Raw genomic sequence first — 13912 nt, 5'->3', positions numbered from 1 at the left:
AGGCCCGCGTGTCCGCAGGGCGGGAACCGGGGACGCGGGGCCTGAGGGGGCGTGGAGCGCGATCTGTGGTCCCTGTGGCAGTACGGAAGTGTCCGGGAACGAAGAGCCGTGAGGCTCAGGAGCCGGCGTTCCTGTCACTGAAATACTTCTTACCAGAAACTCCTTACATTGCACTGATTCTACTCAAAAATCAACCTTGAAAGTAACGTGTGATAATGAGTGCTGGCAGTTAATCCTTCTCGTGAATAAAAAGCTGCATTTTGATAAAAGAACCTGGTCAGAAGGCTCAGGCCTTTTACACGCAGGTTCCTGCACACCGCATGGTATGAGTAACAGTTCCGTGTTACTTTATTGGGGGACCTTTTTCTTTTTTTTTTCTTATTTTATTTTATTAAGCCTTTTATTCTATTACAGTAATGGTAAAAGTAGTTAGCCTGCACCTAGGCCTTGTCCAGACCTTGAAACGTAAGTGGCTGGTAAGATTAAAATCCACTGGGGAATTCTTTTGGGATGATTTAGCTAATACAATGTGGCATCAAATTGTTCCAATTACAGAGCTTGACTACTGTCGCTTTCCATCTGTAATTTAAATCCTGTGTCTACTTGCATTACTCTGACTTGTTTTCATCTGGATTGGTACTGATGCAGACTGCTGGCACACAGAAGGAACAAGTCAGGGTGGTCTAAGAAAGCACTGGTAATAAAATCTTATGTAGGATTTTGTGTGTTCAGACTGTGCCTGTTCTTCAATGGAGGTAGCTTTTTATCAGTCCTTGTTGCTGCACAGCAACCAAAAGCTATTGATCTGGAAGCTGGATCCAGAAGAATAGCTTGTGCCAAATGACTGGGCGAAAGAGCCTGAAGTGAGCATGTGCAGCAGGACTAGAGGTTCTCTTAAATTAGAAGGCTGCTTCTGCTTTTATTTTAGACAGGTTAGAGCTCAATCAGTGCCTGAACTGATTCCATGTATGGCAGGCTCGAGTCCTTCTCAGTCTTGCCTTCAGTTTGTTAACTGCAGCCAAATGAGTGCTTTTTAGAAAAACTTTTCCCAGTGTTAGACTTAATCTGAAGGGCTTGTGCCAGGCCTTGTGCTGTTTTACACTCCTGCAGTTTGGGTTTACCTTGAAAATACTGCCAAGGACAGGCTTTGTTTGTCATCTCTCCTTAGCAGTGGAGCTGAGCCTTATTATGTGGAGAGTAAGTTGCTGGTTCTGGGCATTTTGGTACCCGGAGTGAGGCGGATGTGCAGGTGCTGCACTGTGAGAGCTGGGGAAGTGCAAGAAAGATGGCATTCAGGGATATACCAGGGCTGGAGGAGTTTAGGTGGCAGAAACTAGGTGAAGATATAAGCCTGTGTTGTTCCATTATGCTTCACAGCACTATTATCTTGGCATTTCTTAATGGCTTATTGGGTATCCAGCATATTTCAGACTGGTGTGGTTTTTGGTGAGGCTGGAAGAGCCAGGTTACCCTGCACAGACTGGGGGAGAGTGGGTCTCTCAAAATGACAAAACCAAAGCAAAGTCAACAGGTTTATGAACAGATTCTCTTGTAACTATACTATCTCAGACATGCTGCTTCTGTGTGATCCTGACCCCATTAACTGGGGTGGAACTGCTGGTGATCAGGCAGCCTGCAGCCAAAAGGCCCCAAGTGTTATTTAAACAACTTGCCTTAAAGGAGAACTTCCTCCAAGAAATTAATGGACCACTTGGTATGACAGGTAAAACAGCAAAGACCATGGAAGGAGCAAGCAGAGACATCCTCTTGGGATGCTGGTCTATATTTCATGCTGCAGAAGAGTACAAAGCAGCTGTCTCCACTCAGCTCACTCTCAGCAGTGTACTGAGTGAGGCTGGCTGACCACCACGGTGGGGAAGGAAGATTCCTTTTTTCAGCTCAGTCTGTATTTCAGTGTGCAGCAGCAGATTGTCTCTGTTCTAGAATCCAGAACGTAGTGTTAATGCATTTGTCTTAAAAAGGGGTACATGACTAAAATACAAATTTGTTTTCCTCAGAATATGCAAAAGAGCAAAACTTTCACATCTCTTAGCAAATTTCTATGTCTTCTTACATATTAATTGAGCTGTACTGTGAAAACCACCCCTAAGACAATGGTTCACTTAAATATGTTGCCTAATGCTTAAAAAAGTTTGCCATGCCTGGAGAAGAGACTTTGCAATGACTGACATCTCATGAAGATGCACATTTTTGACCCTGAGGATATAGTTTAATGTCAAACCTAACCCTCGATAACTGCTTGCTGCCACAGAAAGGTTCTGATTGGGTTTTTATTTCTCTTGTGCTCCCTGCTCAGCTCCATCACCAGTGTTTTCTACAAGCTGAATTGAGTCAGTGATAAATTTAACCTAATGGAACTGTTCTTCCCTTTCTTGTGTGGGGTCAGGTGTTACAGCAGCACACAAGGGGTGCGGTCAATTAGCTGATCCAATGGGAAAAGCTGAGACTACTCCATCAACTGGCATTAAATGACACCAAATTAGATAGATAGATAGAGAATAAAATAGAACACTGGTTTCTCTCACAGTTCAGGTGTTGGGGACAGCATCACAGGGGGGTGTTAAGATAGTGCCAACACCTGAATGAACACACTGAACTGAGACAGTGTCAGGGTGGTTAATGGTGAGTGACATCTCTGAAGGAACTGCAACCGTCAGCTTGTGTACTGTGGCCTGGATTCTTGTGCATTGCTTTATAGACAAATGGATCATACTCTGAGCACAGCTGTCAAGTAGTACTTGTGGAAATCATGCTTTAGAGAGTGCCACAGCGTCAGGTACTGATGGAAGTCCAGTAGTGGAGACTGGGATGCAGATTTTAAAGCTGTAAGTGTCTAGATTAAAAAGAACTACAAGCAAGTCAAAGGATGCAGTGTAGCCTCAAGATCAGGAAGAGGAGGAAATGGGAATACTGCAGACTGCAGTAGGCTGAACAATGAATTAAACTACTCAAGGAAGAAGATGGGGCTGCCATGTGGGTGTTCTGAGGAAGAACACAATTTCCTGTGATAAGGGAGTTTTCCCTGCTGCTTTGTCTTGATGAGAGCATCTTGATGCTCTCAAAGATGTTGCTGTCCTACAAGTAGCAGAAGAGCAGAATGTGTGTAATTAAATCTTCCAAATAAACCAGACGAGACATGAGTGCAAACATATTTTCACCAGTAGTCCTAATGATGGCTGATCTGTAAACTGGGGTAACTGAGGGCCATCAAACTGCTCCATCTTCTGTAGCTGGATTTAACCAGTGTGATAGCGCCCAAAGGGAGAAAGAAGCATATGCTTCATAGTTTAATACTGAAGTCAAACCGATTTCTGACAGCTTTTTATAAAGCTGCATTCTTTCCTCAAGGATTACTCTTCACACACTACTCTATCTAAACAGACATTTTCTGATCCCAGTTAACTTTCTGGCCAGTAGCTGCTTTCTTGCCAACCTTCTGGTGCGTGTAGTGACTGTGACATACTGGGATTATACGCTTTAATGCCAGTTAAGGGAAGAAGTTACTCTAATGGTAAAACATCTTGCCTCTTAGCAGAGGTGCTTGATTCAGTATTGAGGGAGCACTGCAGTGAAGGTAAGTCTGTAAGGGAGAGAAACAGACATCTTTAGGATGTAGTAGTAAACACAGATGTTTTCATTCCTTTCTCCAGTAAGTTTCAAATATTAGGAAGCAGAAACTTCAGAAAAGTTTCTAGTTATATCATTTAGGAATATTAAATAAATGGTTATTGATATTTTGCCTAGTGATGTAAGGCTGGATTTGACTTAAAGAACAAATGTTGGCACTCAGGTTTGTTGCTGTTAGGTACCAGCTGAGGATCTGTGCCTAGAATAGATACTTTGTATCCACCTGTTTCTTCACTTAAATTGAAGAGGATGCCAAATGCTGCCTTAGCAACCAAAGTATTTAACTTTCTTGTTTCATAGTTTCCCCTTGGAGTTCTGCGGTCATGTTTAAAGTTCGCTCACAAGCATAAATGTATGGCTAAAGAACTTGTCTGTTATCTTTACATGAGGCTGCAGTGAAATGCAGCACTATGAAAGTAAGTTTGTAGAAAGTACTGTTCAATACTCAGTGCCTTTGTTCTATGCTCTTTTCTACAGAGCTGGTGAAAATGGCTGAAAATGGAGATGGTGAAAACATGTCCATTTTGGAAAACAAAATCTGTCAGCAAATCGAGGTAAGTTCAGTTTATCGTTTGGGATCTGAACTGAGGTGTAGTTTTTGAGACATTCATTGGTCGGGACTTGGTTAAAGGGAAGTTAACTTCATAGGGAGTTAGACTTGAATCTTCAGCTCCTTATAAATGTCTGTCATGGGTCTATGACAGGTATTTAATACTTTAAGGTAATTCGTAATTGTGGTCTAAGTTGGAAGTTATGCAAGACTGCCATTTAAAAACACAAGTGTTTAACTTGTTAGCATTTTAGGTGCTATAGCAAGTGAATGTATCATTAAACGATTACTATGTTCACTGGGGTTATTCGATCTATGCAAATAAGATGCATTTTAATTCTACATGATTTAATTTGGGGAGCTGGGGGAATCCTCCTACTTGGGAATCTCTGCTGATCAAAATATTAGCACATTGCATAACTTGGTGTGATGACTTAGTGCTTCGTAACTTATTGCTACAAATTACAACTAAACTTACATGCCTACTTTAGATTAACTATTTCTTGCTTGAGAGGTTTGAAGGGTTACCCTACAATGGAACACTGAGCACATAACTTAAAATGACATTTAGAACAAAACTTCTTTTCCTGAAGGGCAAAAATGTAGCTGCATGTGAATCCCCATTAGTATATGGAGCTGTAGCCAGTATTTATGCAGAATCCCCAAGGCAGAGATTGAGGAAAAATAGCTGACAGAGCTAGACTTGTGGTAATGTGAGTTTGAGGTATACTAGAGGGAAAGGTATTGTTGTAAAGCTTAAACTGACTTTCTAAAGCACAACGATACTGGTGGAAACACTCCAATTTACCCTGTGGCTTCAAGTGTTTGACCCTAGTATTTAACTGTCAGTAAGCAAAAGAATCTGATTAACTTGTCTGTCTTGTACAGAATTGTCTTCCCATGCTGGACATCATCAAAACAGGAACAGAGTAAATTAAAATAAACCCATTTTTTTAAATCTTATTTTCCTGTCTGAGACCTAGAAACTCCAGTATATGAGTATGATTTGTCAGTATGGCAAATACAGTATTCTTGCTTATAGGTTCCTTAAATAAGGACTAAACCTGAATCTCTTGGTAAAAAATTTTATAGACTCTGCAGAGCTTGATCTGATTGAGGAGTAATTATGTTAACAAAACAAGCTTTATGCCTTTCCTAAACAAAACTGCAATCTGCCTCATGAGTCCTACTGGATGAAGCCCTTTTTTTTGACAGCTTATGTGTTGCAGCTAACTTCTGGCAAGTATCGTGTTAAAACAGGAAGTGATAATTGTAGAATTTCTAATTGCTGAGATTAATCAATTTGGGTATGTCTCAACCCATTGCAGTGAGGTGTCGGATGAAAATGCGGTTTTTAAGACTGAATATTTAAATAAAAATCTCTCTCCCTACTTGCCTCCCCTTCTTTTTTTCAGTACTATTTTGGCAATCACAATCTACCAAGAGACAAATTCCTGAAGGAACAGATCAAACTAGATGATGGCTGGGTGCCTTTAGAAGTAATGATCAAATTCAACAGGTAAAAACAAAGTACAATTAGTCTGGATGGAAGGGATGTCCCTGGTCTGCATGTACAACTCCTGTTGCTGTTTTAACTTTTGGCTTCAGGTTTTTGCCATTGTATTTGTAATAACCTGTGTCTGCTTACTCAATATAGGTTAAGTCACCTTTCAACAGATTTTAGTGTTATTGTAGAAGCGTTAAGAAAATCCAAGACTGGTTTAATGGAAATAAGTGAAGACAAAATGAAAATCAGAAGATCTCCAAATAAACCCCTTCCTGAGTTAAATGACCAGTATAAGGCTGCAATTAGAAACAGATCTGTGTATGTTGTAAGTAAACTTCTTCCTTGGCTCTGTGCCATTCTGCATGACTTTGACTGGAAACCGTCTAAGAAAAGCCTGAATTAACTCACACTATATGGGTTATCATTTCTGACTTTATGTCAGCTTGTTGTATGTAATTGAAGCTTGTTGCTCTCTTGCAGAAAGGCTTCCCACTAGATGCAACTCTTGATGATATCAAAGAATGGCTTGAGGATAAAGGTCCAGTTGAAAATATTCAAATGAGGAGGACATTGCAGAAAACATTTAAGGTAGCTTTTGCAATGAACATTTAGCCCTGGGACAGGGATCCCCCCGGACAATATTTTGTTCGATTGCTCTAATGCTGAATATCTCTTACCACTTAACAGGGCTCAATATTTGCAGTTTTTGATAGTGTTGAATCTGCTAAGAAGTTCACAGAGATCCCAAACCAAAAGTACAAAGACACAGAGCTGATAATACTTTTCAAGTAAGTCCACTTAACTAATGTACGAATAATGGTCAAGGGTGGATTTAGATGAGAATGCATGAATGGCTTGACTAGAGAAGTTTAAGTTTCTGCACTGTTTTACAGGTATTGATAGCTGTACCTTTTGGAGACTAGCATCTTGGCTCTGACAGATAATCTCAACTTGTTCTTGGGTACTGCTGCCTTATTAAGTAATTATAATGGAATACTTTAAGTGGTGTTAACTTAGCATGTATTCTGTTGCAGGGAGGAGTATTGTACAAAGAAGAATGAAGAAAGGAAACAATACAAAGTAGAAGCTAAAGCAAGAGCTAAACAGTAAGTCATTATCAGTTGAAATGCCTGGTTTTACTCACCTGACTACACTTGAAACAACTCTTAACTAATTTAACCTTTCTACAGGGAAAAAGAAGAAAAACAGAAACAAGCAGCAGATGCTGAAATGGTATGGGCTTCTTAAATCTCTGTACTTGAAAACTATGGAATGCTTGCTGTTGTGTGGATTTTTCAAGCCACACATAAAAATGCTCCTGCAGCAACATTTTGTAAGGCTGACATTCAGTATTAACCATTTGATATTCTGTAATACAGAGCACTTCCTAGAAAGTTCAGCTTTTCCAACTAACTTATGGTGAGACTTTGTATTGTCATAGTATTTAATCTTACTTTCAAATGACTAATTTTGTTTAAAGGATCGTATCCTGAATTTAAATTATTAGGCACATTTCCCTGTTGAGAAGTGATCTTAAATGCACTACCGAGATGACAGTTCTCCTGTGGTATTTAAAGGATCAAGTAAGGATTTAATCAGTTTTATAGAGATTTTCAACCTGAGGTGTCAGCCTTCAAAAAATTTTTGTAAAATTTAGAGTGTAACTCTTAAATGTGTCAGAGTAAGCAAAGAAAATTTAAAAAACTAAAAAGAAGGAGGCAAGATAGACCATGCAAGGCTTTGACATCAGCATTAACAAGCTATATAGCAAGAACACTTGGGTTACTGATGGGGCCAACTTCAATTGCCTATTCATGACTACCATGTGTTAATAGTGTTAGGATTTGGGGGGGGTGAGGAAATGAATATTCAGACTTGACTCTTCAACAAAAATGTGGGGGTTTATTTCATTCTAGAGGTCTCTGGAAGAGAAGACAGGATGTCTTTTGAAGTTTTCTGGTGATCTAGATGATCAGACATGCAGAGAAGACCTTCATGATGTATTTTCTGATCATGGAGAAATCAAATGGATACACTTTGTCAGAGGTGCAAAGGAGGTCAGTAGAATCTTAGACAAGGAGTTAAGATCTCTGTATTAAAGTTTTAAACTGAATGATTAAATGCTTGTTCTGTTTGTTACATAATCAAGTAAGAAATTATGTGGCTTGTGGAATTGCAGAGTATTTAGAGAACTGAACTACTCCCTTAAATTCTTTCAAAAGAACAGATAAAGTTTTTAGCCTTCTTGGTTGATAAGGTCAAAACTGAGACTTAGGATGTTTGTTAGGACAGTGTGAGGGTTTTGCTTCAGTCTGGACATTCTACATCCTGCAAGAGTAATGAACTTGCTGAGCTACCTAACGGGATGCGTTGTTCATCATTCTAGCTGAATGTTTTTGGAGTAAGATTCAAATGCTAATGCCATTCTTCTTTTTAAGGGAATTATCCTATTTAAGGATATTGCAAAAGAAGCTCTGGAAAAAGCCAAAGCAGCACATAATGGAAACTTACAGCTTCGGAACAAGGATGTTACATGGGAACTGCTAGAAGGAGATGCAGAGAAAGAAGCTCTGAAAAAATTACTGGAAGACCAGCAAGAATTGCTGAAACAGAAAACAAAAGGTCCTCCTTTTATTGGTTTAAGCATTTATAATGTCCTAGAAGTGGCACTGTGGTGAAAGTAACTGTAAATAGTGAATACATACTAAACACTGCCTAACTGTAAAGCTTTCTTTTGACTTTGCCAGTTAAAAGACAAACTGTGCAAAGTTCATGACATCTTCCATTCTCACAGGACGCAAAGCTAAAGGAAAAGGAAGAGGGGGAAAGACACCTCAAGGTGCACACAAAGGAAAAGTACAGTTTCAGGGCAAGAAAATCAAGTTTGATAATGAAGAAGGTGGTGAAGATGATACTAAAACAGGTATGTCATCCTGTGCACTGCAAGCCGCTTCTTTAGTACACAGAGCTACCTTCTGGAGAAGTATTCGTGGTTTTTAGAAGTGTTTCAGGTTTGGCCCTACACTGCATACTTCTGCCCTCTTGTCAGCATCAGTAAATTAGCTAAAGATAAGAGTCTAAAATAAAATCACTAGCCAGCCAAGGCTGTACTGCATGGCTGTTCAAAGCATTCTGCATTGAAAGCTGGCGGTTGTCAGCGATATGACAGTTGTACAGAGCCAGTTGCTTGAGTGGTGATTTTTCTTTTTTTTTTTTTTTCCCCACTGGGGCTATGAGAAGACTAATAGTTTTGCATACTGGTATTTAGCTTGGAGAAGAGGAAGAGCTAGGATTTTATTCATTAGATATGGCACCTGCTTAAGCAAAACCCAGTGATACCTACTCCTGTTAGATTGTATTCCTTCATCTTACCTGCTCTCCTGCTGTGAAGTTATACAGGGAAGAAGCTCTTTAAAGCTGGTGCTTTAGAACATCTAAAAGCTGTAAGTCACAGTAATAAGTAAGCCCTCTAGCATGGCAGTGGCTAGTGAATAAACTAGGACTCATCCTTGAAGTTATATGGTAGGAAGGATTTGTTTTTTTCAGAAGATTTCAGGCAATACTGAAATGTTTTCCTTTACCATAAATGACTACATATGCAATCTTGCAGAACCAGCAAGTCCCAAGAAGAGACCACTAGAGGAAATGGAAAAAGAAGAACCTGCACCAAAACAATTGAAAACAGAAAACGGAGGAGGAGATTAGTAATACTAAAATAATAAAAAGTTAAAAAAAAAGAAATTGTTTTATTGTTCCATTTTCAATAGGTTTTAAAGACATGCCTCAGTTCAGGAGTTTCTTGGCAGAAAATCTAATGAAATCCACTTCAATGTCAACCTACAATGAGAGGAAAGCTTCATTTTGTTGGGTTACAGCTTTATTCTGTTTAAGAAGCATGCTTACTCTTAACACCACCCTGGAAAACCTACAGTTCTGTTTATACTGTCAGATCCTCTCAATTTCTCTGGCACCTCATTCAAATGTAAAAGGTTCTGGACTTTGTAATATTGCGGTTATGTTAAATAGCAGCTGCCAATAAATTCAGAACTTAAAACTGCTTACTACTCAAGCCTGCATGTTAATGTAGTATAAAGCTGTGCCTGTGAGGTAGCAAAGTGAAGGACAGACTTCCATCATTTCAGTTGAAGTCACCAAGACAACAGATACAACTGAGTAAAACTTGTCTTTGCTACTCAACATACCGAGCAGTCTTAAAAATCTTACTTGGTCTACTCCAGGATTCTAATTCCCCTGTGGTAATGGGTTACACATCTAGGCTAGCAGTCCTCTCCCAGGAACTTGCCTGTGGGGTCAGGTTTCCATATTCCAGCATCCCGCCTAGATGATGTGGGATGGAAATGCACAGCTTCCTCCTGCCCCCTCTAAGATGGTTCTATGGGGGATGTCACAGGCTGTAGCTATTTGCAGTAGAGAGCAGAGTACTGAATGCTACAGCTGTAAAATCCTAGTTACTCTGGCCTTCATTACTTCAGACTAACTTCCAGCTGCAGATACAATCAAGCAAATAACTCAAAAGTTAAGTAGGCTACCTGTAGCTTTTTCACATCTAGTAGCAGTGCTGGCTGTAATTTTTGTGTACAGCTTTGACTTGCACTCCAATGATTCTTTTCTCTGTTCAACTAGTAGCTGAACAGAGAAAAGAACAGAAAAAATGTAGTAATAGTAATGGAACTTCATGCCATCATTGTGAACATCTCTCGAGCGCTGTGAGCATTTCTCATTCAGTATATATGGCCCTAAACCTCCAATGTCCTTAAGTAGAATTTATTTGCCTTGTACAAAACATTTTCTTAGTTATGTTAGTTTTTATACTTACTGATTTCTTCTTATGGAACTTGTATGATGCTGGTAGGTCATATCTAAGTTCTGTGAACAGTACAAAGAACATGTTACACTAGAATGAATATTAGTCAGTTGACTTATACCCTACACCCATGTTCTTCTATTACCTGTGCCTGTTGCCCCTGACAACATAACTGTGTTGACCTCTGACCTACACTATGACTGAACATTTAAGCCAACTGCATCGGACAGTAAGTGGATGGCTGAAATGCGATTGTGTTTCAAGCACTTGTGCAACTTTCATGTCTCCAAGTTGTATGGCTATATAAAACATCCAGATGGTGACTGAAGTATCAGGAAGATACTTGAATCACCAGAAAAATACTTAGGACAGAGTGGTTTTTTGTGTGAGAACTAACCTGCACTTTACCTTTGTTATTCAGCAACAATCTCCTCTTGGGAGAAGGAAAGTAGGTAACCTCTGCTTGAAGGCAAAACCTAGCCCAGGAAGAATCCAATTCTAATTCTACATGGAATATGTATTCCTCAGAACTTAAGTGCCTGCTTGTATTCTAGCCAGGCAGCAAATATTTAAAAACCACCAACCAACTCCTCCCCATCCCAAACAAACAAAAAAACCCCATCCTAAACCCAAAACCTCCACAAAAGAACTGCTTAAAAAAAGACTTATGTAATTTTCAGTCACAAATCCAGATTTACATCAGGCTATTAAGACACTAGCCCCCACCATAAGGGGTTGGGCTGTGTGTGTGTTTAACAATGTATCAATCTTACCTGCTATGACTTCCATCTTCACTTCCCATTCATCTGCTTTCTTTTGAATATGCTACAATAGAAAATAGATACAGCTAAATTTAAAAGCACATTTTTATACTATTTATAAACATCTACACCCTTACCCTTAGCCAAGAAGTCTCCTGTGCTTTTGTTTTTCAAGCTGAAACATTAAATCACATACTTATCTTGATGTATGTGAGATCAGTTATTTGGCATGATCAGTATTTCCGAAAAACAAGTTTCACACCCCATAAAGGTGTGAACAAATCAGTGAAGCTATAGACAACATCACTGCCTGGTTACGCTTGCCCTACTAAAATGAAGGACTGACTTACCTGCCGTGTTGAAGTTTTGTGAAGGGAATATACAGCTGTTTTTGCCATCTGTAATGCAGTTTTCAGAAAAATCATATCAATTCCTAAAAGATGGATGAAATTATTAAACCCGTTAAATGCAAACTTAAGCTAGAGGATTTAAAGATCTGCTTCATGCTTCTATTTTTTCTGGAGTAATAGCTATTTGAGAAACAGTAACTGAATACATTAAGGTACAGGAAGTATTTCTAAAACCCAGTTGCTTTTAGTGAAACACAAAAATGACAGCGATATGAAATAGCTGGTATTGTTTATTTCAAACCCAGCAACTGTTAGTTACAACATTGAAGTTTTTAATCTGTACTTGGGAAACTGATTCCCGACCAACAGAAGTCTAGGTAATTACAATAGCTAACTGTAATAAGAAGAGAGATGTTTCATTAAGTGTCTCCCTTGCTATTTCATTCCTAATAACGACTTTCAGAATTACGAACCTTTATTATGCTTGGTACCAAACGGAGGGTTCATAATAACGGTGTCGAAAGTCTCTGACATGATGTCAGATAAAGAACAGACATCACACTGAACCACGTTGATGTTCGTGAGCTCAAAGTCTTCAATATTACTATTAAATATTTCTAGTGCATCTGCATCGATGTCAAACCCCACAGTAAACCTAGCAAACAAAAAAGTGTGACATATTAGTCCCCTCCAAACTAAAATGGTGTTTAAATTCTAAATTCTGTAGTAACGTTTTGAAAGGGATCTGAGTACACAATTTGCTTTACCTAACACTATAAATTCAGTCCTGATGAAAATGTGAGGAGCTCTGCTGCCCTTTCTGAAATATCTTTTTCAAGTTTGTGAAGGAAGTTTCATGTGTTCATTTAGTGCTTCAGGGGAAAGCTAACATTCTGACTTTCAAATTCTTGGCAACTGTCCATCTCTTCCACTATTTCAATGGTTATTGACTGTCTAAACAGATTAAATAGCCTCATTATGCACCAGGTATGATACCTAAAATGAGTTTAGTTCAGCATTACTATGTTCTAATCTTACTTTTTACTCTTCTATACCAGAAAAAAAACACTGCCAGAACTTAGTATTAAATACTTACCCTGCTCCTAACATTGCACTTCCAATGCTGAGCATGCCACAACCACATCCTAAGTCTGCAATTGTTTTGTTTTCAATATCATCAAAAGTATTGTGAATTGTATAAAGCATACATGCTGGGAAAAACAAACAAAACCAACACACACGGATCAGTAATATCAAACATGCATCTGATTAACCAAGAAAATCTACTGCCCTCAGAAAAGTCTGAACTAGAGATTTTTTTGTCATGCAAAATTAAACCAATGTTCTCACTGCTTGTAATTATATTTTTAATTTATATGTGAAAACAAGTTAAAAACATTTTGACAAGTTATAGAACTCCAAATCTTTGGTGGAGACATTACACACAGAGCTGTATCGTCTGTGGGAAACTCTCAATTTGTTTGGGGTATACCAATAGAAGGAGGTGAAATGTTGAGGAAAAAACCCATAACTAAGGTACAGATGAGTGTCTGAGTATATACACTTTTACTAGGGTTTATGTGTCATGAAATAAGTCCACTTTGGCTTTCTCATGTACCGATCAGGATGTTTCTATCACAATTAAGATGTTTCTATCACAACGTTATATTTTAAATCCATTTAACTTGATTTTTGGATTGTACATTAGTATGTATACTTCTATATACAGTATACTTCTAATAAAAAAAGTTAACAGGTCATTAAAAATAATTAACATTTCTGCTGAATTTCTCAACTACTTTTAGTCTAAAGGGTTCAAAGGAGATAATGCAGTAGAAAAATTATTTTCTTCATGTTTTATTTTTCCTTTTTTTTTTCCTATTTTTTCATGCTGATGAGAAGTAGCCAAAGAGGTGACAGTGGCTCTAGGGTAACCTCTACCTGCAATATGAGGTCTTGTTGGATACTGTTCAAGGAGTAGTTTTGGATTTTCAAAGGCATCAACTTGTTGAAGACAGCTTTCCAGTTCTTTAAGCTTTAATTTCTTCATGTTTGTAGTTTACCTACGGAAAACAATGCGCAATCAGTTACAATACTGTAAATAAAGTGCATGTCGTCTCGGATTATTTTACACCTCACATCCCGGTGTACTCCTCAGCATCTTCCAGGTGTTTTCCTGCAGCTGTTGCCACGGATCCCACTCACGACAGGGACAGACGTGGCGGCGCCGCTAACGCGAGGCCTGTCCGGACCGCGGCAGCCCCTCTCCCC

The 13912-nt window shown here is 38.9% G+C and overlaps 2 protein-coding genes across 2 annotated transcripts; one reads left to right on the top strand and one right to left on the bottom strand.

The window, feature by feature from the left end:
* Positions 1-4130: 4130 nt before the first annotated feature.
* On the top strand, positions 4131-9763 carry SSB (Sjogren syndrome antigen B (autoantigen La)). Its single transcript, XM_010014530.1, has 11 exons — positions 4131-4202; positions 5614-5717; positions 5856-6030; positions 6186-6293; positions 6393-6493; positions 6740-6811; positions 6896-6938; positions 7622-7762; positions 8144-8327; positions 8500-8628; positions 9316-9763. The coding sequence occupies exons 1-11, from the start codon at positions 4137-4139 to the stop codon at positions 9408-9410; spliced, it is 1218 nt and encodes a 405-aa protein (XP_010012832.1). The 5' UTR covers positions 4131-4136; the 3' UTR covers positions 9411-9763.
* Positions 9429-13698, bottom strand: METTL5 (methyltransferase like 5). The gene is made up of 7 exons (XM_010014531.1): positions 13583-13698; positions 12738-12852; positions 12115-12296; positions 11642-11724; positions 11304-11355; positions 10543-10592; positions 9429-9542 (listed from the first exon to the last, which is right to left on the bottom strand). Exons 1-7 carry the CDS (start codon positions 13689-13691, stop codon positions 9489-9491), a joined length of 645 nt encoding a protein of 214 aa, XP_010012833.1. The 5' UTR covers positions 13692-13698; the 3' UTR covers positions 9429-9488.
* Positions 13699-13912: the final 214 nt, after the last annotated feature.

This window comes from Nestor notabilis, unplaced genomic scaffold (genome assembly GCF_000696875.1).
Source record: "Nestor notabilis isolate BGI_N333 unplaced genomic scaffold, ASM69687v1 Scaffold35975, whole genome shotgun sequence".
Classification (NCBI taxonomy): domain Eukaryota; kingdom Metazoa; phylum Chordata; class Aves; order Psittaciformes; family Psittacidae; genus Nestor; species Nestor notabilis.
Note: the sequence above shows the minus strand (reverse complement) of the source record. Positions and strands in the feature narration are given on the sequence as shown.